Source organism: Diadema antillarum, unplaced genomic scaffold, assembly GCF_040938485.1.
Source record: "Diadema antillarum isolate AM-2024a unplaced genomic scaffold, OU_Dant_1.0 seq00000413_RagTag, whole genome shotgun sequence".
In the NCBI taxonomy this organism is placed as follows: domain Eukaryota; kingdom Metazoa; phylum Echinodermata; class Echinoidea; order Diadematoida; family Diadematidae; genus Diadema; species Diadema antillarum.
This window is the reverse complement of record NW_027271399.1, coordinates 400,768-427,307: the sequence shown is the minus strand read 5'-3', so window position 1 is coordinate 427,307 and position 26,540 is coordinate 400,768. Positions and strand designations below refer to the sequence as shown.

At 37.1% G+C, this 26,540-nt stretch overlaps 1 protein-coding gene across 1 annotated transcript in view; it reads left to right on the top strand.

Moving 5' to 3' along the window:
* LOC139732333 (CREB-regulated transcription coactivator 1-like) overlaps positions 1 to 26,540 on the top strand; it is a 77,939-nt gene that overhangs the window by 36,493 nt on the left and 14,906 nt on the right. The window contains exons 4-5 of the mRNA XM_071643199.1: positions 3,277 to 3,335; positions 25,117 to 25,202. Coding sequence (XP_071499300.1) covers positions 3,277 to 3,335; positions 25,117 to 25,202 — 145 coding nt within the window. The remainder of the gene's footprint in view (positions 1 to 3,276; positions 3,336 to 25,116; positions 25,203 to 26,540) is intronic.

Below are 26,540 nucleotides of genomic sequence, written 5' to 3'. Positions count from 1 at the left end.
GTTATTACAGGACATTTATTAGATGAGCATTTTTTTTCTGTTGTGTCATGTAGAATTTGATTCCCCGTATACCTTGCCTTGGATGAATAGAGTTGAATCAAACAGAATGACAAAAGGTTTAATAAAGATCTGACAGTAGATATGTATAAAATCTTCAGAATCAAATGATAAATGTCATCAAGAGATAGTAATATTGGTTGCTGTAACTTATATTTTGTGAAGTTGCTATGAAGGTGATGATAATATTGCCACATAATCCTCCCAGTGGTTTGTAGTAAAATGTTATGAAATTTGCATCCTTGGTTGATAATTCAGTAACTGTAACCACTTCCCCTTGAAAGCAATCACACAGGGCTTCATTGTGACTTCTCAATGATTTCACACAAACGGCACAAGTTATTCCTCATGATTTCATTTCAAAAAATATAAATTAAAGTGTTACATTGTAGGTTGTGTGTATGGCAGCAGAAAAACTTGTGTGATGGTGATGTCATCACCTCCTCCAATTTGCATAATTTATATACTGTAAAAGTGGAAATTTTTGCGGTGTTGAAATTTTCGTGCATTTCGCGCAACCAGAAACTAGTGCGAAAATGAAAGCACGCGAATATTTTTGCTTGCATATGTTCCTGTGTGGGATGTCTTGATTCCGCGGAATTAAAAACACGCGAAACTCTTTTTACCCTGCCAAGCGCGAAAAATTAGTCGCGCAAAAATATCCCTTTTTACAGTATCTAATATGTTCTGATCAATATCATGGTGCTTTATGATGTTATGTGAAGCTTCTCCATAACTTCTATGTCCAGTTTTAGTGAAATGTCTACTGTTCTGATTGTTTTATATTGTTCTACTAGCCATTAAAGGCGACATGGATGAGGAGTTGCATTTCACGTGAGAGGATTTTGCAACAGCATCAGATGATACACCGTGCAGGTTTTTTTGCCATCCTTCATTGTAGGTTTGCCTGGCTTGGAATTAGCCCAATCTGCTACTCCTCCCTTCCTACTATCGAACCCTTCCACCCCAAAAGAGGTTAGACATACTAAAAGGAGACGTTACGACCAGATTTGATTCCTTCACTTTATAGCTAGGCCAGAGGATTGTTTCCGCATGTGGCTACTGCACTGTTTATGTATTCATTAACTTATTGTTTGTGCAGTGCCTGTACAAGTATTCTTCTTTCTGCTGTGATTTGTCCATGCTACTGGTGTTACTGTGGCCGGCAGCAGCTCACGTCCATCTTGCCTACATCCCCTCATCGTGAATGAGGATGGAAATTGTTTAAGTGCACTAGCTGCTGCCGTGTTTCCACCACTCCAAAGTGGCCATTACCTGGAGTGGAAGTGGGATAGGAGAGGGGATTGGGGGGGGGGGGAATCCATGGATGAGATGCTTTAAGACATCTATGCTGCTCATTAGAAGGCCCTTTTTTTTCTCATGAGAGATAACATGGTGTATCAAAAAAGAACATTGTACGAGAATCTGATCAGGGAAAGAGAACAGTATCTATAGGAGCTGAGCAGGATCAAGTGCAGGAATGTGTGTGGATACAGGTTCTACAGGGAAGAGTGCCCTTTCTGTGTGTTGCATTTTGCTGTAATGGCGTGATTGCTCAAATGTGACTATAAAGGCATGTCAATGCCAAGTCGTGTGTGTGTGTGTGTGTGTGTGTGTGTGTGACTATCTCATGAATCAGGGTCACAACCATTGTTTTACATTCGTGATATGAGAATAACGTAATCAAGACTGCTATTTTAAGCTACCAGTAGGATGCCATGCACACTACATGACTTTTCCGATATCATTCATGGTACACTTGTTACATCATCGCATTCTGGTTTACTATGAGTGTTGTTTATTTTTGTTGATCACTTTAAAAAACAATGTCAGAGTTGTAGCGTACTTTGAAATTCTTTTGGTGTGAGCAGTACTGCCATGTACATAGTGAACATTTGTCGCTATTATACGAGTTTGACAAGATTCCTCCAGCAACAGTGAGCAAATCCTTAAACATGGAGAGTGAATCTAACATGTACTGTGTAGTGTATATATATGCAGGTATCTCTTCTTTTATCTCACCCTGTTCACCATGAAGATTATGATAGCTAAATTTGTGAAAATCCAACTAACTAACAAAATAGATACTGTATATTGTGTAGTAATCTGTGATACAGCTGGTCTTTGATCGTGAGTGTGTGTACATGTATGGACTTATGCAATGGCTGACATCATACTTTCATACTAGTATTGAGTAGAAGCTTGTTTGGTTTATATTTTGTGGCAATTACCTCATTTGTCAAGAAATTATGCTGTAGGAGGGAAAGAGTGTAATATCAATCAGTGGTGAACTCAGTACTAAACAAGGATGCAGCCAATTTTATCTTTTGTGTTCAGGGCCAAAGAGAAACAATTTTTTTTTCATTAATTTCATGAACCATATTTGCTGTTATATTAACCACATCCCCAATCTCAGGTCACTTTTTAAACACACACACACACACACACACACACACGCACACACATATTTAACAGGACATTTCATCCTGATATTGTGTTGCTTTGCATGAAAACAGGTAATTCTGAGAAATGAAGAGCTGCTCAACACTGCCATCTATTAAACAGAGTTGCCAATTTGTCCATTCTCTATAATTTTTATGATCCATAAATTTCTTTATATGTCTGATTTTTCTTTCCCCAAAATTTCTCTCATCAACTTTGATATTCCTGTTTTCATACAAAGAAACATAATATCAGGAAGGTATTTCCCTAAGTAAATAAAGTTCATTGGCACTTTTTGTAATATTTAATGTTCTGCACACTTTGTTGCAAATGCTGCCTTTAAAGATATTGTAGTACTTTAATGATGTTTGTTCTTCCTACCCAGGATTTACTATTTTTGTTGCCATGGCAAAGTGCATTGTTTCTTTTTTACGACATCATTCGTGTACATATACTTTATATTGTATTGACAAAAATCCTTTATCAGACGAGTGTAAGAGAAATTTAAAAAAAAAAGTATCACTTTCAATTATGTCAACTTTTTCTTTCCTTTTCTTTTTGATGATGGAAATAAATAAACTATTGAATTGAATTGGAAATGCCTGCTAATGAATGTATCTTTATATCTCTCTATCTAATGTGTGTGTGTGTACATGTATAAATTTATATTGATATGTTTATGTATATAATGTATTATATATATATGTATATATGATATGTATTATTTGAATAATGAAAAAACATTGACATAAAAAGATTTCCTTAACTCCATCACACGAAGCGGCTCCATACAGTGCACCTTACCTGTCACCTCCCAGCGATACCAGTTGGAGAAGGTAAGCCACAGTATCTTTATATCTTCCTTTGATTTCAGCATCTATGCATGAAAGCACATGTATCAAAATGACTGTGATAAAGCCTTGTTCCTACTCTTGCAAAAACAAGAGCTTGTCTTTTGTACCTGTTAAACATGTCAAGTTGCTCTTCCGCCTACACACAGCATTCTCACCTACCTCTATATAAGTTCGCAAAATTATAATCAGCATGAAACTGATGTTTTACACCTTTCATAGAAGATATTGACGAATCAGAAGCAGACTAAATGTTTAATGGTTAAAAAATGATAATAGTAATACTTGAACATTTGTTGTGATCTCTGTACATGGTGCATTTGTAATGACATGTTTGACAAAACAGAGATTAGGATTGTCATTTTTTGCCCTGGCAATTTGCACGGTGATGGTCGTGTTTCCATGGTAACATCTTTTGAAAGCATTATGACTTTCTCAAAACGTTCATGCAGTATTTGTACAAAGCAACGTCACATACGTAACAAAGTCCAAACATGGATTAAACATTAAGGCGGAACACTACTATGTTACAGGCAAAAGGCTGATAATAGGCTGTCATAAAATGTATGAATATATAATTTTGAAATACAAGTGTATAGGTACAAAACCTTGGATTGATGAAGAAATCTTCAGGAGATATATCTGACAACTTTGTGTAAATTTGCAAGTTTGTGAAAGGAGGATTAATATTCAAGGATGGCGCAGGTAATGCTTTTACATTCAAACCACCTGAGAAACAAGGTTGACAATCTGATAAATTGCACTCGTATCTTATCAAAACACATCGAAGCAGCTACATTGTAGTTAACACGATTAAAGAATAATCGCTCAGTGAATTTTCTTTGAACTTGACCTGGGAATGGTACGTGCGGTATCTAGGTGGGCTGAATAGATTTTGGGCATAATCCCTCATAAGTCAAGGGCCACTGAACTTTAGTGACAATTATAATAATGGTGATCAATGTTTCTTATTTAGCACTTTTGCAGCAAACTGATATTTAAAGAGCATTGGTACAATATCAGAAAAATAAACATACATCAAAATCATCATGGGAACAGTCTGGCTTTGAGTTTCTTTTTGAAACTTGGCCTGATATTGACAGTTTCAATTACTTTATTCAGGTATTAAGAATGCCCAGTGGTGATACTAGTACAAAAAGTGGACAAAGCAGAAATGAATTGACATTGATTTAGATGTTAATGATAGAGTGATAAGGAGGTCAAGGTCAAAGGTCACTGTCATCTGACCTAAAACTCCATTTAGTAAGTCCAAAGATTGATGACAATTGAAACATTTTTTTTGTGTGTGTGTGTGTGTGTGTGTGTGTGTAGAGAGAGGTTTCAAGTTCAGTCCTTAGTGGTCAAGATCAATGACCTTCATGATTGCAAGAGAAGGGGAGGCGTCCCAGTCAAACTATGCAGCGGTTGAATTGCTCTAGCTACATAATGGGCAGATTTGCTAAATTTGTCAAAAACTGACTAGTTATTGTGCATGTCAAAATACTGACATGGATATAAAGTAATAGGGTTGGTATGATATTCATGTTCATATTCATATTCATAAAGAATATAACACTGGTATTGGAAAAGGCAGTATAAGTGTGAAAGTAATTTCTTTCTTCTCCCCTGTATGCATCATTGTTCTGTAATATCTCCTTTCTTATGATTGTGGAATGAAAGTTTTGCTAATCTTTATGGCTCTGGTCCAAAGGGAGTCAGAATATTTTTTTTTGTTAATTTGTTTGTTTGGTTTTTGGTGGGGTCGGGGGGAGGGAGTCCCGGAGATTTTTGTACTGATAGTACAAAAGTTCAAATCGTCTGTAACTTGTAAAATGGGTAGTCTGGAAATTGTATGGTAAATAAACAGAGATTATGAGGTTTGTTCATCTGCTTATGCAGTTTTCGAATTTCAATTTTTGTTGATTCTGGTTAATGCTGAATTTTAGAAGATGGTTCCAAATCTTTCCTGTTAGGAAAAGGAGATCATCTTGTCTTCTACATTATTGTGATGGTGACAATGAAAATGATAACATGATGATGATACTGATAATAATAAAAGTAATAATAACAACATTAATAGCTGTGATCATAATAGTAATGACAATGACGAAGATGATAATTTGATGAAGATAATCAGCAGTACCTTTTTCTTCATAATCATTGATTTCAGTATCATTGTCATCATAGTAGACAGTCCCAATTGTGCTAAAATAGGGCATGCATTGTGACCATGGTTGCGAACATATCCGCGGCAACCACCGTAGCGTGTGTAATCTCCAATGATGAATGTATTCACATCAGGAGAGATAGGGATAGCCAATGTATGTTTGAAGGCAGCATCCAAGATGGTGCTGAACATTCGGGCTTGGATGCAAGCATGGATGTGTGGCATGTAAGCACATGACAGAACAGCATTGTGTATGTGCTGACCGGGCTGTGACCCGGTAGTCTTAGAAACCAAAAACCACTTTCCCTACCCTCGAGTGAAGGCAAGGGTTTACTGAGTGAAGGATTAGGTCATCAAAAGAGCTGGTGTTTTTGTTTCAGATTATGGCTTTATACAACCTCTCTGCCAGAAAAGTATAAATATTTTCCAAATATTTCATTTTTTCAAACATTTTTTTGTTGTTGATATAAGAAGTAAGTGCAAGCTTGCATTTGATGGAAAGAAATGATTCAGGTAGAAATGCATAAAAACATAAAGTGTGATATACTACATGCACAATAAAGAGTCATTAATCATGCTGTTCTGCTGTGCACCTGCATTTTGGACCAGAGGATGTCAGCAAAACTGATTGGAAATGATTTCCCAGGTCAGATGTAATACAGTGCAGTTAGAGAAGATGCACAATTACTGTTATTAGTCCTTATGAGCCAGTGAAAGTGGCATTTCGATTGCTTTTTTTTCAAAAACAACAAAAAGATGAAAATATCCTTATCGTGATCAGAGCACTTGGGGCTACTGCGTCTGTGAACACAGACTAGTTTTCCGTGGTAATGAGACAAACAGTATGTAACTGCTGGTGTGAGCTCTGTGATGTACTCATGGCAGCATGTCTCTGCTTAAAGGGGCTCGTGCAGCAAGGTTCTTCTTCCTATTACTTTTATTAGCAAGATATCATGAGGTGGTTCTCGGAAAGTTACCCCCCTGGACAATTTCCCCAGATCCTTTTCCTGACCCCAACCCTAATCCTAATCCTGAACCTAAACCTTATCCTAACCCTGTAGAACCCAAATTCTAACCCTGAACCTTACCCTACTAAGCCTTGTCATTTCTCTAACACTATCACTAACCAGGATGTGTGTGTGTGTGTGTGTGTGTGTGTAGGGAGGGGGCGGGGGGGGGGGGGGAGGGGGGGGAATTGTCCTGATACACTTGAAGTCCTACAACAGTAATACATACTCTATATTGTTGTAGAAGTGATATCCTACACTTACATAAATCGGTGAACCTCCTGTAATTATCAACTTGACTGCATGTATGTCATGTGCCACCAGTGGAATAGATTGGGTCATTTCCATGCTTCTACCTTTAACTGGTACGTATTAAGGCATTGTGTTCCAGGATTTGTCATTTATCCATGCACACCAGCATACCATGCATATCTTGTATAACATAATGAAGCCTTTAGTATTTTTTATTATTAATTTTATTATCATAATAGAAGTTTGAATGGTGTTTTTGTTTTGTGTTTTGTATTTCATTTCATACCTTTAACAGATATGCATCTATCTCATTAATTACATTTTTTGTTTTTGTTTTCAGGTTTGCTTTATTCACTATGTTAATTGTTCATTGTACAATGTTGAAAGTACTGTGCAGAAAACATGTACAGTTAATGATAATTCATAGCGTTAAGATACAATTGGCAAAAATCAGCTACACTTTACTGTCCTGTGTGATATGGAACACTGGGCCTTTGAGCTGGCACAATTTTTACAAGTCTGTCATTATTTTTAGTTTTAAGTTAAAGGTGCTGTTTACCATTGGGAGGAGCAGTGATTAAAAAAAAAAAAAAATGTTTGAAATATCACATTTGACGCATATGTGTAGGCCAGTTGTATCACAAAACATTCTACCATATAAAAAATTCACAATAAGGCCTAAAATATAAGGAGATATCACTATTTTTCTCAATAAACCATAACTGTAGACAGTTTAATCTTGAAGCATTTTTATTATAACCATTGTTCACATTTTGTATATTTTGTATATTTAACAATACTTGACATGGATTATCCTGATTAAAATTTTACATTGGTTGTTTCTATCCCTAACTCAGATTCTAGAACTATTTTAAAGCACTAAATCTAGGGTTTTGTTTCATCTGCAAATGGTAAATAATGCCTGTAAGCGGATAAAGTGTCATATCAGAGCTGAGTGAGATATATCTATTTCGATGATGCTACATGTGTGTAGGCCTACATTTGTAAAACTGACTGTACCTTTGTCATTCATATCAGAAGCAAATCATTGATGCCTTGTCCCTTTTCACATAGGTTAGCTTTTGTGATATCCAGAGCATGAAATGCAATTTTGGAATTGGTCGTTAATGGTAATAGTGAGATTCCAGGGGATTCCGTGGTTGATATTCAGCAGTCATATTGTGTCTGGATATGATGTTGTTTGTGTTGTTGTTGTTTTTTTCTTACTGATATTATTACTTGTGTGTGTGTGTGTGTGTGTGTGTGTGTGTGTGTGTATGTTTTACCTTTGTGTGCATTTGTGGTATGATTTATCTCTCTGCTCATCGCTACATCTTCAGAACATCCTACCGTTTCTAGGAAGGTTTATGATATATCACATGCTGTAAAAGTGGATATTTTCGCACAAGTAATTTTTCACACTCCGCTGGGTAAAATGCTTTTTTATGTGTTTTTAATTCCGTGGACACAGGACATTTACTACTGGAATATATGGCATGCAAATATATTTGCGTGCTTTTATTTTCGCGCTAGCTTCTGGTTGCGCGAAATGCGCGAAATTTCCACACTGCAAAAATTTCCACTTTTACAGTACATGATAAGCTCTGTGAATGCTCTATTGTAAGATTATACTGTCTGTTTTCAGCAACACTGTTCTGACAACTCTCAACAGTGTGATGATATTATTTCCCTCTCAGGTGAAGAAGCTATACATTGTACATGTATAGGTACATACAACTTGTACACGATGTACGTAGTGGTATAATGCACATACGCATGTGTCTATGCAGAGAGAGAGAGAGAGAGGACTGAATATGAGCAGTAACTAGTTCTTACAGTACAGTCAAACCTCTGCAGCCAAAGCATGTATCAAAATTTTGCCTCAAAACAAGGTTTTGCCTCAAGGTTTTGCCTCAGAAGGTAGAGGGAAAAAAAATACAATTCTTCACCTGCATGAAAAAAACAGGACAGGGATGTAGATCTGTTCTCTGTCAAAATTCAATGGATTCCCATTTCAGCTTGATGCTAGCAGCATGATGAAACGGGTCATGTTATGCAAAGTGTAGTAGGATATCAATATTATAGGGAGCCACCTGCATGACCAACATACATATCAGAGGATAATCTGTCGCCCGTTTAGGGTCACAATATGGAAATGTATACTGCACAGACATCTAGACCCTTGAGGTCTGTGGGAACCAAGTTTCACTCTGCAATGCTGTTATGTATCTCTGAAAACTTAAGTCATTGCAGTTTCTCATTAAACCAAAATTAAAGAAGTTATAGAAGATTTTTTGATTTGTTTTCTTGTTAAGGAAGGGGAAAAAAATACCTCTCAGGACCTTGCTGTAGACCACATACAGATGCAGTTGTGGATTCATCACAGTGCAGTCATTGAAAATGTTACAGAAAGATCAGTTTGCAAGATTCATAAAAAAGAGAGAGCAAAAACAAAACAGAGATTTGCCAAGGTTAAAGAAGAAGTTCTAGATTGGGTATCAGATTGAAGACGGGAGATTGGGTATCAGATTGAAGACGGGTAGCCTTTGGGATCATCTTTGGAGCTGCTTGTTAAACCGGCAGTGGTCCAGCCAGAGAATCCCGTTACGTGGAGAATGGCTGAACTGTTTGCTAACGATAGACTCTGTCAACACAGTCTGCGAGAACGTGGTACTCATAGAGCTGTCAGAAATGAAAATTAGATAGTGAGCCCCACCGCCGTCACCAATGTCATGCCATGAATGTGGATTCATCGTGATGTACATCGATGTGTCCAGGCTGTAGGGGTAGTGGGGGTGGGGGGGGGGGAGGGGGGTTTCCCTTGGCTTAACATGCTAGTAGTATATTAAAATATCATGAATTGTAATGTATTACTTTTCCAAGAATAGGAGGAAGGAGAGGGGTGAATGTGAAGTGGTGGCATTACACCATTGTTATGAGATCCAAGAGTGACAGATACATGTAGATGTAGATCAATACAGAGTTGATACAGCCCTGATCAATGGCTCTCTGTATATTATATAAGCAAGATATTTTCATGGCATGAAATTTTTGCGAATTGGAGCCGACAGCCTTTTTAGCACCATGATTTTTTTTTTTTTTTTGCAAGTCGCCATTGGTGTTCAGTGCAGACAGTGTTAACAAGAATTTTTTCCAAGCATTTTAAAGGTACTGTTTACCATTGGAAGCAGTGATTTGAAAAATGTCCAAGATATCACATTTGATGCATATGTATAGATCAGTTGTATCACAAAACATCCTACATGTACCATATAAAAATTTTGCAATATAGCCTATAATATATAAGGAGATATTACTATTTTTCTCACTAAACCATAAGTGTAGACGGTTTAGATAGAAACTTTTTTATGATAACTATTGTTCACATTTTGTATACTTAACAATACTTACCATTGATTATACTGATTCAAATTTTTGTATTGATTGTTTCTATCTCTAACTCACATTATAGAACTATTTTGAAGCACTAAAGTTGGGTTTTTGTTTCATCTGCAAATGGTAAATAATGCTTTCAATTTTCGCGAATCTTGGCTCCCTTGAAATTTGTAGCATTAAAGTGCACACAAACATTTCTCGTTTTATTGTATATCAGTTGAATGTATCACATAGTGTGCAGGGGTTGAATACATTAACACAAAGCCAAATGAATAAGTATTAAATGTCTTCTTTTATGAGTAAAAGCATTTGTGATATGATTGCAGAAATTACATGATTAGGTTATTGATATTGATGACAGATATTGATGACAGCCAAGGCTGTTTCATCAGCAAGTCATCAAAGTTCAAGTGCCCTTTTTATCGTCCAGCACACATGACAAGCATTTTGTCGGAAAGACTCTCATTACTTTAATCAATACAACTTGTGTGTTGAGGAGGGTTCTCATTTTGGTTTAAAGTTCACATTGATTTTGTGATTATAGGTACTAGGCAGTAAGACCATTCTGGAAAAGCAGTAATACATTTTTTTTTTTCTCTCGAAGTAAGGCCAATACTATCAACATAGACTGGAAAGGAATTATTATGTTCATATTGGAATTCCATTGATATAGTGGAAAAGCAGCTGATTAGAAAATAAGTATATTGACAGATATGAATGAATGTATCTATAGAAATGATGACATGTATGGATAAACAGAGACATGTAGATGGATAGACTGGCTGGGGGAATGAAAGAAGGATTGATGGGTGGATATACAGAAAGATACAAACGGCAAGCAGTGGGTAGGTATAGGCAGAGAATGTGTGAAGCCAGCGTTGGGTGTTCTTGAATTGGCGCCATGGTCACAACAAGCGTGGATGCAGATAGGATGCGGTGGATGTAATGTGTACAGTTTTTTGTGTGTACGAGTGTAGCTTGTGTTTCTCACTCTCTGTCTCTCTCTCTCTCTGCTTCTCTATCTCTATCTCTGTCCGTCTGTCTGTCTCTCTGTCTCTATCTCTCTCTCTCTCTTTCGTGTGTGTGTGTGTTCCTTGTGTCGGTGAGTGTGTGTGAGTGTGTATGTTAAGAGCCGTTCCTATGAAAGAGCCGTGCATCTTTTCCCCACCAGCCTTCTGAGAAAGTCAGCCTGACATTTATAGCATGCTAAACCTGTGCGAGCCGGAGCCGAGAATAACTTCATCTATTATTGTCAAGTCCATGGCGCAGAATATAGAAGTTGAAGGGAGCCTGTGGGAGGGCCACCCAGCCAAAGGGAAATCAATGGCAACATGCAGTCTTTTCCCACAGACCTTGATTTTCACGCATCTCCTGGCCATCGAGGAAAGCTCTTTTACACAAGCTACGCTCAACCCCTCTCTCAGACCACAGCTACTGTGTGATACGATAACATTTTTTTTTTTTTTTTTTTTTGGGGGGGGGGGAGATATATTCTGAAAAGATTACTTGAGAAGGGGTTCATGATTCTGGTGCGAAAATGAGATGATACATGATGATATATATGACATTTCTCTGCTGGTGTCATTATTCAGAAGTACATCTATCAGTTTCTGGATGAATAAGGCAGCTTTCGGCTGTCCTATCAAGTAGATAAAGAAACTGTTTGAAATAAAAGTCCTTTCCAAGTACCTGGCATACTGTTATCATTTCATTATGAAGAATTTTATATCAGGGAAAGTTCAAACATGGAGAAAAAAACATCACAGAGTGTTTGTGTGATATTTCATCTGCTGCATGTAATGTGTTTGTGATGATCATTCTTTTTGTAACCGAAAGTAGTGCCTCCCTCCCAGTTCTTGATTTCCATGGAGCTATTTCTGGGAAGTCCATAATCAAAATTTATTCAAAGAAATTATAAGAGGCTATGGCATAAAAGCTACTAATAATGACTGAAAATTTGAGAGAAGTAGCACTGATGATAAAAAAAGACCACACGAAATATTTTGATGGCAACTCCGAAATGTCCTATTGCTAAAGAGCACCCCAAAATTTGCTGTGGTGGTCATATGGCTGTGTTGTTGCCTACTTCGTAATCTTTATCATCATCATCATCATAATATGTGAAATGTCATCAATGTCATATCTGACAATAGTGTATCAGGTGTTGTATTTCTCCTAAATAATGTCTTACCCATTGCCAAAATGAAGTTTTGAGGGTACAGTTATTTGTGAGAATTGGCCTTTTGTCGGTTGGTCCATCGCGAAAGCTTGTGCTCATGCAAGACACATTTTCCGTGAGAAAATATGGCGTCATCGTTGATTGTACATTATCATACCCTCCCTTGTTTTAATGCATATGAATTAGTTGGCTACATATTACCACCCTCAGTGAAGGTGTATTGTCTCATACATTTTCCAAGTGTGGCAGAAGATATGTTGCCATAGTAGTAGCATGTTATCATACCCCCCCCCCCCAAAAAAAAAAGAAAATAATAAATAAATAGATAAATAAATACTGCATGGCTCAGATAACTTCCCCTCCCTGCACCAATTCACACAGAATTTTGTTTATCTATACTATAGTGATAATAGTAATATGATTTTTAATTATGACAAGATACGTTGAGATTGATGTTATGCCATTGTTTAGACTAATAATTCTTTTCTCTCATATTGGTGTAAAGTTAAGCATTTTGTATCAGTATAGAAGAATGATATTCACTTCTTGCCCTGATTACTGTCACAAGGCAAGAATGTGGGATGACAGTACAGTATTAGTTACTGTACCTGCAGCGATATGATTTGATAGTTTTCGTATCATTCAACATATCTGCTTGGCTGCTGGTTTAGTATCATTTTTGTGTGACATGTTTTCGTACCCATCCTGCGGTAGTGTTAAATCATCTCCACAAATAGATAAATAGATAAATGAAGTTTCAATGCAGTTGGGTATTATGACCACAGACTTGCACGGAGGCTAATTACTCACATGCATGGATACACAAGTAGGGCCGAAAACAGCGCTCGCACATGTGAGAATAAATTCCACCCTAGGCTCGACGATAGCATCGTTGTGTCGTGTGCATATAATGCTAGCTGTGTGTGTGTGTCTGTGTTGTGTCTGTGTGTGTGTGTGCAAGAGAGTATAGAAGAGTGTCTGCCACTAGCTCGTTAAGTTATTATTATGGCAAAGTGGAGGTTGATAGTGGCAAGGAGGACTTGTGTAAGGACTTCTCATAACGTGTTAAACAAATACAACCTCGGTATATGAAATGTATTGAAGCTCATGAAAAAAAGATCAAATATGTAGGGTAAAGTATGGGGAAAGAGCATAGTATACAGGAGGAAAGAACATGCACTTGCATGTGTAGGAGAAACAAAAGAAACGGGAGGGGTAAGAATACTGCGATCACAAAGATTTTTTGTGCGTGGCATAGGTGGATTTTTCCATCTTTGAAGTACATGTCTTCTATTCATCGGTAGTGTATATTATCTGTGATAAGTGTCGTACAGAAATCTGTATAGATTAACCATATATTCTTTTTTTTTTTCACTCATTTCGCAGTATCTTCTTCTGTCCAGTCCTTTTATCATAGAACCTTTCTTCCATCACTCTTTCCATGTCTAGAATGTGGGCTGCTTCTTACCTGATTTTTCTGTATCTACTCTTTTTGCAGCATAGACACTTGCATGTATGTGTGTGTATTATTCTTTTTCTTTCTCTTCCCATTTTCAACCATTTAGTGTATAATGCATATTCAAAGGGATGGAATGGTTTTGGTTGAGATGGGGCTTCTGGTTTATAACTTTTTTTGTGAGATAAAGAGAAAGCTCTTATGAAATATGAAAGAGCATATAATTCTAAGAGGAATTCAAAGTTTATTTGATGAAAATTGGTTTTGAAATGGCTGAGATATCCAAAGTAGAGCAATCCCAATAAAAGATGGGACCCACATTTTATTTGGATCGCTTTGTTTTACTTTGTTTTTGGATATCTCGGCCATTTCAAAACCGATTTAATTCCCCATAGAATTGTATGCTTTTTAAAGATTTCACACGTGGTTCTAAATATCTTGTAGAAAAGTTGAAAGCTGAATCCTCATCTCAACCAATACTATATCAACCCTTTGACCTCCAACCTCCTCCTGCTAAGCAATCATATACCCCACTAATTGTCAATCTCTCTATTCTTTGCATCAGCTTTGTCATTTGATTTATTTTCTTGAATTCCTATGCTTTGAATTAACCAATAAACTCCCTACCTGTCAATTTACTACTTTTTTTTCATCATTCCTTTCATCTTTTACCGTTCCGTATTATTTCTTTAAACAAAAAAGACAAATTTATGAGCTTGTTCATCACCTATACGCCTGTTTGGTATCTGTCTCTCTACTAATCTTTTGTTACACCCTTTTATTGTGTCATTCACATGAAAGGGAAGGAGGATCAAGCCTCCCTTTAAAGGTCCTGTTTACCTTTGGGAGCAGAGATTTCAAAAATGTTCAAGATATCACATTTAATGCATATATGTAGGTCTGTTGTGTCACAAAACATCCTACCATATAAAATTTTCACAATAAAACCTAAACATGAGGAGATATCAGTGTGTTTCTCAATAAACTGTAACTGTAGACGGCTTAGTCTGGGAACGTTCTTATTATAACTATTGTTAACATTTTGTGTATTTAACAGCACTCAACATCAATTATACGGATTCACATTTTTACAGTGGTTGTTTCTATCCTTGATTCACAGTTTATAACTATTTTAAAGCACTAATGCTGAGTTTTTGTTTCATCTGCAAATGGTAAATTATGCCTGTAAAGGGCTGGTGTAGTATTGGTTGAGGTGAGAATCCAGCTTTCAGCTTTCAAGATATGCAGAAACCGCTTTATGAAATGTTAAGAAGTCTCCAATTCTAAGAGGAATTCAAAGTTTCTTATATAAAAATCAGTTTTCAAATGGCTGAGATATCCAAAAACAAAGTAAAACAAAGCAATCCTAATAAAAGGTGGGTCCCACCTTTTATTATGATTGCTTTGTTTTGGATATCTTAGCCATTTCAAAACCAATATTCATCAAATAAACTTTGAAATCCTCTAATAGAATTATATGATCTTTTGTACTTCATTAGAGGTTTGCCTTTACCTATAGAAATCATCCAAAAAAGTTGGAAACCTCAAACCCCACCTCAGCCAAAACAGTACCACCCCTTTAATATGTTAGCACCTGTTTGACCTGAGCAAGGGATCAGGAAGGAGGTATTAGGGGGGTGTGGTATGTGGCAGTGAACTACAGGTAGTGCCATTGTAAATCCCAAGTCAGAGCTTCAAAGCTTCATAATCACAAAGATAATAATGATTCATCCCTACGGATGCGAACACATCACCCCCTGTAATACAACAGATTTGAAAAAATGATAGTAGTAATAAAGATAATAATAATAATAATAATAATAATAATAATATAATAATAATAATGATAATGATAATAATGATAATAATGATAAGGTCTTATTTACCCAGGGTAGCCTCGTCAGTGTTGGCACTGCTCTACCAAAGGCGTGATCATTCATTTCTACTCCATATTCAAGTAGATGAATTTTTAAAGTAAAGTGAAACGGAATGATAGAAGTTTCATGAAAAAAGTTTTGAATGGTCAGGTTTCTAGAACAGTGCTGTTGGTCACTAATATGCAGGTTACATTGGGCTATGACTTGTTTTATTACTTATTCGGGGGTGGGGGGTCAAATTACAACCCCTGGAAGTAATGTAACCACAATATTTTTTTTTTTTTTTTTTTGTGTACTGATATTTTAGCAACCACAAGTGCTTCTCCCCTCCCATAATGTAATAAATGTTAGGTTATAATATTGATACAATTGGAAGTTCTGTGTTTCATTTCTTTTATGTCTGTAAAGGATATTACAGAAGATACTAGTAAGTCAGTGGAAGACTTGGACACAGTGATTTGACCGCCCTATCTGCTATGTTTGCAGAGACTCCAACCCCAAGCACCTTCTGATCGGGAGATTCTCCCGCCCGAAACCCTTAGCAAACGGGAGACTCCAAGTTGATGTGTGCGAAGTTCCTAGGATTCTAGATGTTCTCTGGTGCTATCTTAGGCTTATTTTTTCAACATACGATATAAATAAGTAAGAAATCCTTTCCACCGGGAGACACAGAGCCAGGGCGGGAGAAATCAAATCTCAAACGGGAGAACGGGAGATTGTGCAAAAATGGGCTTTCGGCGGGAGATCTCCCGTCGAAAACGGGAGAGTTGGAGTCTCTGTGTTTGCACTCATGTCATTGTGACCAATATCACAGCTTCGTGAAACTTGTCGATTTAATGAAATTTCTTTTATTTGGTTTGTTTGATTTTTCTCTATCTACTTTAGCTAACATGATCAGTATCAAATAGTTGTCTGCACTTAAGATATCATGTTTGCATTATGCTTTGGTGACATATTTTCTGCAATTTTGGTCAGAAATTTAAAAAAAAAGAAAAGATATGAGCAAAACTGGCTGGATTGTGCTTTTGTTATGCCTCCGCCCCAATAGGCTATGGAGGCAGTAGCATCAAAAACAATTTTTGTGCATTCATACCCTAGCTGGCCAGCATAGAACAATTGATTAGGGAAAAAAAATGTTGTGCAACTTTGATTTTTTTGTTTTTATTTTGTTGTGTCTCATAGATATTAGATATGAATCTTAAAACAGGTGCCTTTTAGAATCACTATTTCAACTTATACCTTTCACATGCAAAACTATGACAGGAAGTGTAAGTTGCCAAATAATTTTCCCACACTATTTTCCAGTTAATGCTCTTCATAATTCTGGAAAAAAAAAATCAGTTTCTACAGGGGGAAAATTTTGTTTGGCATTCAAGAACAATATTGAGAATTCTTGTCAAAGAGAAGATGTATGCACACTGAATAATGTGCACAAATATTATATGTACCAGATGAAATCTTTAATAAGATGACATGTTTATGGTTGATATGGCCTAAAGATATACAGTACACAAGGATTTGTATTAAATGGGATATTCCCCACTTGTTGGTTGTTTTTCCTGCATGAAGTTTCCTTTTTTTTTAATCCAAGCTAGTTTTTTAGCTGTACAAACAAGAGGACTTTCGGTTTGGAAGAGGAAGTCTTTGCAAACCACTAAGAAACCCGGACAATACATGAGTCAGGAATCCCTACAACAGCCTGATTTGTAGGATAACATGTAGACTATACAAAGAGCGCTGTACTTGTTTGTAAAAGGAAGACATAAAAGCCACAATATTTATATTGTAGAATGTATCCATGGGAGAAAAATTATGTTCCCTGAACGCCTTAAAAGCAAAAGCCACAATGTATGAACAGAATTCTGTCGTGTACACCGTAGGTACAAAAATTCTCAGAAAATCATGACTGTTTAATTGTATCACAAGATTAACATCATAAAATCCAATTAGATACGTAGCTTGGTGAGTTATAGTATGCGGTTTATAGCATGGAATTTCTTTTATTATTATCATACCATCATGACTTCTTGACGCAGCCCAATCAAATTTAAACATGTTTAGTTAATAAGTTGATTTGATTCAGGGTTAACATGGGGCAATCCCTTAAAATATGAAAAGTGTATTTGTATTCATATGTCATGCTGAATTGGTACATTCATAGGCTATTGCACAACATGATAGAGAAAAAAAAAAAACTGTTCAGTAATGAGTGATACTAATTATGAATTCTCCTATCGCATACATGTATATAATTGTACAAACTCAAACAGCAGCAGCGCTAATTTATTTCAGTATCAATGTGTTAACAATGCCGTGCACCAACAAGCTCTATTTGATTGTACGCAAAAAAAAAGCAAACAAACAAACAAACAGCAGCAACAAACAAACATGGAGTACTATCTCTGATATCCAAATTTACCATAGTTTTGTAGATTTTCTCAGCAATTGCTACATGTTGGGAAAAGAAATACGAAGTAATGAGCTCTGAAAATGGGTTTCTGTTGTTAAATGACAATGTTTTAGTCATGATAAAACTAAGGGAAAAATTAGATGTGATTACCATATAACCTCTGCCCGTGCCTGCTGCACAGTAACTCCGCATTACCGGAAATGCACAAGTCAACACCATAAGTGTGACCCCACTTGACCTCCACATGTTGCGCATTTTCACGTAGTGTGCAGCCAGCGTACAGACCTGACCGCTAGTGATGAAATGTTTACGTAATGCTATGGGGAGAACTGTCCAATTGGTCATCTGTAAAGATGTACAGTATTTTCCAAAGCGATCATAGATTTTTTTTTTTCTCTAGCCTTCCCATCAGATCACACTTTGATGGTGCTGTTTTACAATCTACTATCAAGATGTTTAAATTCTGTAAAACCAGAAACATTCATGACATGAAACATTCACAAATGACCACTGGCATTAAATGACTCAAGCAGACAGATGTTTTCGCGTGCATTTTACTTTTTCAAATCTGGGCTCCTTGTGAAATTTGCCGAAGTTTCATGCACAATAGAAATTTCTGGTTTTACAGTAGCCTTTTCTGTAGATAAATGGAAATTAACTCAGTCAGAAAATAGTGATAACAAAAAAAAAAAGATATTTTGGGTAAATATTCTTTATAAAATGAAATGAAAAGAATTGGCAGTTGAAATTCACTAAAACTTACAAGTGCATTGTAACACCTGAAACTCTTGAACAGGTTATCTGATTTTCTTATAATTTTCACGAAATGCATTTCTTAATTTTTTTCTCCATTCATTGAATCCACATGAAGGTTTGTCAGTGTTTGTTTGTTTGTTGTTTGTTGTTTTTTGGTTATTTTTTTAAGCTTTCTATGCTCAAATTTACATTCAGACTGAATTTGTAGAGACAAGTGTCATTACTAAATGTGATCAGTATTATTGTCAGTTTTGATTTGAGAACAATAGTTTTTGTCTATCACCGGTGCAGGTATTGTGTGATACTATGTTAACAGCACAGTTTCTCAATGTTTGCTTTGATATATGATTGTACTGAGAAGGTGAATTATCCTGAGATCAATATGCAAAAATCAACAACCTAAATGTACTCAATGAACAATGTAGATGTAGATTTGATTTGTATCAGAATTGTATGGTATCATTCTCTTAAGTAGGAATGGCTTGAAAAAAGAAGAAGGAAAGAAACAAAAATGTCCAAGGAGGTCCCTTTAAGCTGTCTCTGGCCAGCCAGAAATTAAAATGCATCAGGACTGGTCAACATGCACCTGATGCTGACATTTGCATCACGGCTTCCCCCTTTTTGCTCTTCTCGGGAGTTCAGCGTTCTCAAGTGGGTAATCGTGGGTGTGTTACCATGGTGACAGCCTCTGCTTGGTCCCTTGTCCACTGTCTGCCCGGCTCCCCTCACCCTCTTTGCACACAGAATAAAGCAATATCCTCCACCCTTCAATTGCAAAGTGTCGGATGAAAGAAGAAGAAGAAAAAAAAAAATATATGTATATAGTGGCTTATTGTATCTCTCTTTCTCTCAGTCTTCCAATCTTCCTCAAAATCACTCTTTTTTTTTTCCTTCCCTGTTGTTTGTTTTTATCTGTCTGTGGATCTCTTTGTATCATCTTCGGTCTGTTTTTATCCACTTTCATACTCTTGCAATATATTATGCAATTGAAGTACAAATGAAGGATAAAACATGCGAAGCACATAGATTTATCATGGATGATTTTCACGAGCTAGAAAAATAGCAGGTACGGTGATTATCATGTCATCAGTCACAAATTTGTACTGAAGATTTATTGCTTGCATAGGATTAAGTTGGCATATAAAAGAAGCTGGTATACAAGCATATATGCAATTGAGATTGACCTTGTTTTTGGATTAAGCATTATTTTATATGCTGGTCAAGAGATAGGAGGGTAATGTGTACTAAACAAAGAACATGATTTGTTTTATCATGTGGTGGCACATTTCAACCATATGTCATATTCTATCAATTAGAGAATGGATGAGTTGGATGTTTTTACTTAGAGGTATCGAATCCAAAATCAAGAGATTGAGAGAATATTTCCAGAATGTGGTCATTGCCATATGTATGTCGTACTGCGAGGGCACTACACTAATCATACACTCGTGTCATCTGCTTTATGAATAGCAAAAGAAGTTTTGAGGGCTTGTAGAGGCAAAAGTCAGAGACATCACATTAAAGGGAGTTGGACTGCGAAGAGATGTATTGACAGGGCAACAAAGACCCAAGATTAGGTTAGAGAAAGTTTGAACAGAACATGAAAAGTGTTGCGATTAGCATCTGATAAGGCGTCCTATTGGCACTTCAAATGAGCTATTTGAAGCTTTGGACGAAAATCACCGACTGAATGTGCCTGTGTATGAAACATTGCTATTTTCACAGGTTCTTATGAAAAATGTGTCCTCCATGACCTACTACTGCTATACAATGTGCGTCAAGGATGCAGTGTTAGTAAATATATATTCTTTGGCAGCTAAGGCACTTCCTCCATACAGTGGGGGGAGGGGGAATGGCTTGTTTGTGTGTATAGATACAACAAATAGAGAAGAGTAGTGAAAGGCTATGCAGGAGATGTGACATGGATGGCTGTTGTGAAAAGCCCAGCGGATGCTGTGATGTGATACCCATGGGATGACATGTTGGGTGATTTACTGATGATCAAATGGTCATAACCCTCTTGTCATTCCTCTGCCTCATCTGTGGGGTTAACACTGACATACTGCCTTTTATTTCATAGCCTTTATTCCAGTCCGCTTTCACCGCCAACTTTTTCCATAGTATTTTCTCCTACTCTCATACCCCGAGAGGGGGTTGATGGAGTCGGTAAAATCTTACAAATCTTGCAAGACAAAGTATAGTTTTGCTTTCTTTTTAATGAAATGCGTCATTTCTCAGTCTGGTTGATGAAATGCAAATGTCATTATGTGAAAAAAAAGAGTGCTACTAGCTTTCAGCATCTTTTTGTTTTGTTTTGTTATTGTCTGATAGTGACAGGAAGGTTTGAAAAAAAAAGCAGATGATTTGGTGTCCTACATGTAGATATATGCTCCTTCTGAGTACTTGTTAATTAAATGTAGATAGTAGAAAGGAAAAGAAAGAGAGGAAATTTAGAATATATTGATTTTCAGTAAATATTCGAGATATCTTTTATAATGGAAAGTTAGACTCTCTTAATTTATTTATTTATTTACTTTCTCTGTTTATTTTTTTTTTCCCGATGAACCTGAGTCCTTTAGAGAGGGGAATATGATGCTATTGAGCTGAAAATACAGAAGCAATGTTTGATACTCGCCTCTACGATGGAGAGCGGCTCTCTACTATAGTACAAAGATTTATAGTATTATACCATGTAAAGCATCAGAGCTGAATAGGCTGATGGAGAACAATTTACTTCATCGGTATGTAAGAGGAAGGTCGAATTCGACAGATACTATTGGATATGTGCACTTAGCTATATGATTGTGCAATTCTGTGCTATTCATCTCTTGCATTTGTCATGGAAATTCTCCTTTGTAACTTCACTCATATCTGTTGAGCACAGTTGATGCAGAACTGAGCTAATGAACATTCGATTGTGTTTGATGTTGGAAGGTATCTGTTTTGGATGGCCTATTAATGCAGTGTTTATGGTTCATATTAGGTGCACATTAGACCAACTCACACAATCATTCAGTGTATGAAAGCCTGTCTGTTGAGATGGGCTGTGAGCAATAGAGATGGCTGGAAAATGTTAGCCTGCTTTTGATTGTCAGCAATTTCAAATAGGTCATAGAGAATGATTATTATGTAGATGTCAAAGAATCTTGCTGCAGATTACAACTTATACTTAACGTCCATGCTGAGCAGTGATGAATGAACTCCAGTCTTTGGGTTTATCTAGTTATTTGCTTGTTATTTGTGGGGTTGGCATGAATACATGAGGTGTATTTGTCTAGTTGGATCTCCTCTTCATCGTACTGTAATATCAGTGCTGTGCATCTTGAAAAACATAAATTTTGTTTGTTTATGTCACCAACGAGGGCAACACTGAACACAATTCTGGATTCATTGTTCTCGACTTTCTCATGTAATCTCATGCTGTGGTGTCATTCACCTTTTGTTACTGCACTGTACCTTGCCTATTCTGCTCATGTATACCATTTATTTATTTATTTATTATACGGGGGAGGGGGGATGGGAGTCAACGAAGTTGGAGCATATCATATCATATGCAGCTAATTCCAAACCACTCTGGAAATGAGTAGTGCACCTTGTTGCAGACTTTTACAGGTGACATGAAGAATTAGAGCAGTGTATTACACATGACGAGTTGCTATGAAACCAGACGTCGTAAATGTCAAATCTTGGAATATGCTCCGAATGGGGGGTGCGTAATACAGTAAATCATTCTGTCGTGATGAAGTGAACATAATGTTGTATGAGAACGATAAAGTTTGTGAAATGCATGGACTTTGCACATTGTCAATGCCTTCCTAGTTCTCATCGTGATGCTATCTTTTCCCAGAGGCATATAATCACAGCATGAGCAGAAAACATCAGAAATTATATGTCAAATTACTGCTTTCATGTTGTCACAATGTTTTATTTACCATTTTGCTATGCACAAGGTAGGCTATTACAATGAGAGGTTTACCCCCTCTGCCACCTTCACACAGAGCTCAAACAAATTAACCCATTAAAGACTAGTCCCCCCCCCCCCCCCCCCTTATAGTTTACCTTATAGTTCAAAATGGAGTAGAAAGAAATATCTTGCAGAGAAAAGCAGAAGAAAACTGCAACAGTAGCAGCTTTGGAGGATGCAACATGCCTATTACCATTGTGATACATTTTAGAAGTCTCTGCTGCTGAAAACCTGTAAATTTTGTCACAGGACTGCCATGCTACATGTCCATCCACAGGGGGGGAAAAAAATGTGAATTGTGAGTTAGCTGGCCAGGCTATCGTGTGTGCTTGGCGTACTGTGCATACAACTTGCAGTTGCACACAGCTTGCCGAGCTGATTGTGCGTGCACCGTACTTTGCACAAGATTCTATGGCCCGAATTCACGAAGGTGGTACAAATGAAATAAACCATGGGCAAAAACCATGGAGCGCCAAGTGTCGCACGGAATATTTCGTTACGAAATTGGTCATTTCGTTGACCAAATGACCATGTCGTTAATGAAATTATCATTTCGTGGACGAAATGTTCATTTAGTTACAGAATGTTGTCATTTCGTTACAAAATAATCATTTCATCGACGAAATGACTGATTTCGTAATGAAATATTCCGTGCGACACATGGCGCTCCATGGTTTTTGTCCATGGTTTAAACCATGGTTTCATTTGTACCACCTTCGTGAATTGGGGCCTATGAGTATGTTCTGAAGAAGCGAGTTGTGAACATCATGATTTGTTGTTGCAGTATATATTGAACAGGTCACACATCACAAATTCTGAAGTCATATCTTCTCCTAGGTAGTGAGATCAGGCCAACATGGTGGAAATAGTTTATTTCTGCTATAATTTGTCACATTGTGAACCTTATGCCCTGTACCCAGTAATCATCTTCTTTTCTAGTAATCATTCCTAGACTCATGTTTTTCAAAATATGTGATATTGCATTTGATTTGTTGCAATTTCTTTAATGGCATCATCAACACAGCAAATTCTTCATGATATCTTGCTCAACTGTTTACACAAGAATCGATCTATAGCACAGTGTGGTGATACAAGTATGTGCTGATAGCATGGATGCTGCTTCGGAGACAACGAAGAGGGGGGGGGGGGACAGGGAGTTAATGTGATTTAGCTCAAGACAAGTGTTTTCAAGACACTGATCAGGGCTTAAAGTAGCGAGCTAGAACAAACACTGGATAGCCTACTGTGTGAGGTAGACACTCTCCCTCTATCTCTGCCATGATTCACCAAGCAATGTCAGTCAGCTGTTTACCTCTGCCTCCCGCTAATTGTGCATCCCAGACGTCTGCACGACGGACAAAGAGGGCATGCGTGTCTCTGTCGATGTCCTCGGATACGAAAACAATGGAGGAGCCGTGAAATATGACTGCGCGGTCTTCTCTCTTCCACAGCAATTATGTGCTGTTGTCGGTTCTCTTTCTCCCCATTTTCGTCCACAATAGTGTGTCTCTCCCAGTGAGGTATATTCATGTGAAGTTGCAAATGACATGTTATGTCATGTAGTACGACAACAACAGTGTACATGTCATGCCTTATTGACATTTTTTCCCTCACCAGTGTATAGGAGATTAAAGAGACAGTGGTATCAGATTCTTCAAACATCATTTGGAGGCAAGAGGAATCCTCAGAGATTTCCAAACTTTTGCCCCTATCAACCCCTCATACTTTCATTTTTTTAAATACTTTTACCAGTGAAGGATTATTGGATTTTCAATTTGTCTCCAAAGAAATATCAATAAAAATCAAGTTTTGGTTGAAGTGATTTCTTCTGACAGTATTTTATATTGATGACGAGGATAGTAACAATGTTAAAGTGGGTGCTAAAACAGTATTAGAATATGTGTTTACTACCATGGTAACTGATCCTTGATTAGTCTTTTGTGCAGCTGGGTACATATTTCTCATGCCAAAAGTACAAGTTGTGGTGAAATCTGCAAATTTTACCAATTGGTAGCTTTGGAAACAAGGTTGTTTTCATCATGCAGCAACAACTATATTTGTTTATTTTTATCATGTTGTTAGTACAACGTAGTCATTGCGCTATTCAGAAAAACCTACATTGAGATTTAAAAAGCAAGTCCTAATGATTCTATCATTTCCTGATGGTATTTTTGAATGCAGGTATGATTGTCGCACATGTATGATGTAAATAAGATGTTTTTGATGTGATTATTTGCATATCCCCACTAAAAAAAAAAAAAATCTTTTCTCTCTGTTCTCTTCTTCTCCTGCCACATCACAGAACAAATTCCGATTCAGCTTTACACACCAGTGCAATGGTCCCAGATGTATTCTCGGGCTCCCCCTCGGTCCCTCCCCATAGGAGAGGTAAGTCAATAGCCCCGCCGTCACAGTACGCTGGATTCACGATAGCATGCGCTGGCAGCTGAAGGAGGTACATTCTGGCGTTAGATTCGGCTGTACGGTTTTTGCCGCCAGGAGCACTCCAACGATTTGATTCCGGCGGTGAATCCTGCCTCTCAGTTTCACGCTGAAGGTTACGTCCCTTTCTGATTTAAAAAAAAAGAAAAAAAATGGTAGGGGGAAGAAATCCACAAACGTGAGAAACATCACCATTGCATTCATGGAACCAGTCATATGACATATGAAATCATCTGGGAGATTTTAGGGGAAATCAAAAGTCACGATAACTTCAGTTCCAAACTTCTTTCAAAAAAGTAAATATCCTTGAGACAGACACTCATGTTTCCCCCCCCCCCCCCAAAAAAAAAAAAAAGATAGCAAATCAAGAGCTCCCTCTTGAGGTAGGTTTTGTACATTCATTAGCAATGCATGGAGTCAATCATTTGATTGATGGTTGCATCGACTGTTTCAGTCATGAAGTCCTATGGTGCACAGATGTTCAGTGTGAAATTGGAAGTAATATCTGTAATGTAATGTGAGACACAGCTTGGTGTGCAAATCATTTCAGAGGTTTGTCTGTTGTATTTTCCAAGAATGAGCCATGCCAGGTGATGTTTGACTGCATTCTTATATTTTCTTTGCATCATTCTGACTTTAATTTCACTGTGGTATTATTTATGCCAGTGCATTTCACCTTTTCTCATTCAAGTTGAAGCACACTGAAAATTTTACAAGGATTAGCTGTGATATGACCAAATCTAAAGAAGTCATACAAAATCAGGGAAATCTTAAAAACTCTCTTTTTACATGTATGACCCTAGAATTTTTGTAGTTAAAAAAAGATATGGTGACTATTTTGTTTTATTATATACCTTACTTGTAGAACAACGGCTTTGATTATTTGTGTACTACTAGGACAGGGAAAAGCTTTTTGGACTTAGTAAAACAGTTCAAATGACCTTTCAGAGAGGTCAAAGAAGAGTGACATCACTGACAGCATCAGTGAGAGCTGGTTACAAATCACAGAGCTTGTGTCACGGGATGCTGATTACAAAAAGACATTAGCGTGATAAAAATATTACTGAAAATTGAAAGCAACAGAATTGTTAACAGGATGGGCAAATTTCATCTACACACGATAATATCGGTATAATTGTCAATAAATCATCGTGTCATGCTATCAAAACGTTTTTGGAGTTTGTTCTATAAAATTTAATGGCCCTCTCAGTTGTTTGGCCTAGTTTAAATGTGTTGTTGCAAGTAAAGACCCCAAGTGTGTCTTGTCCTTGACTGTGTGTTGTA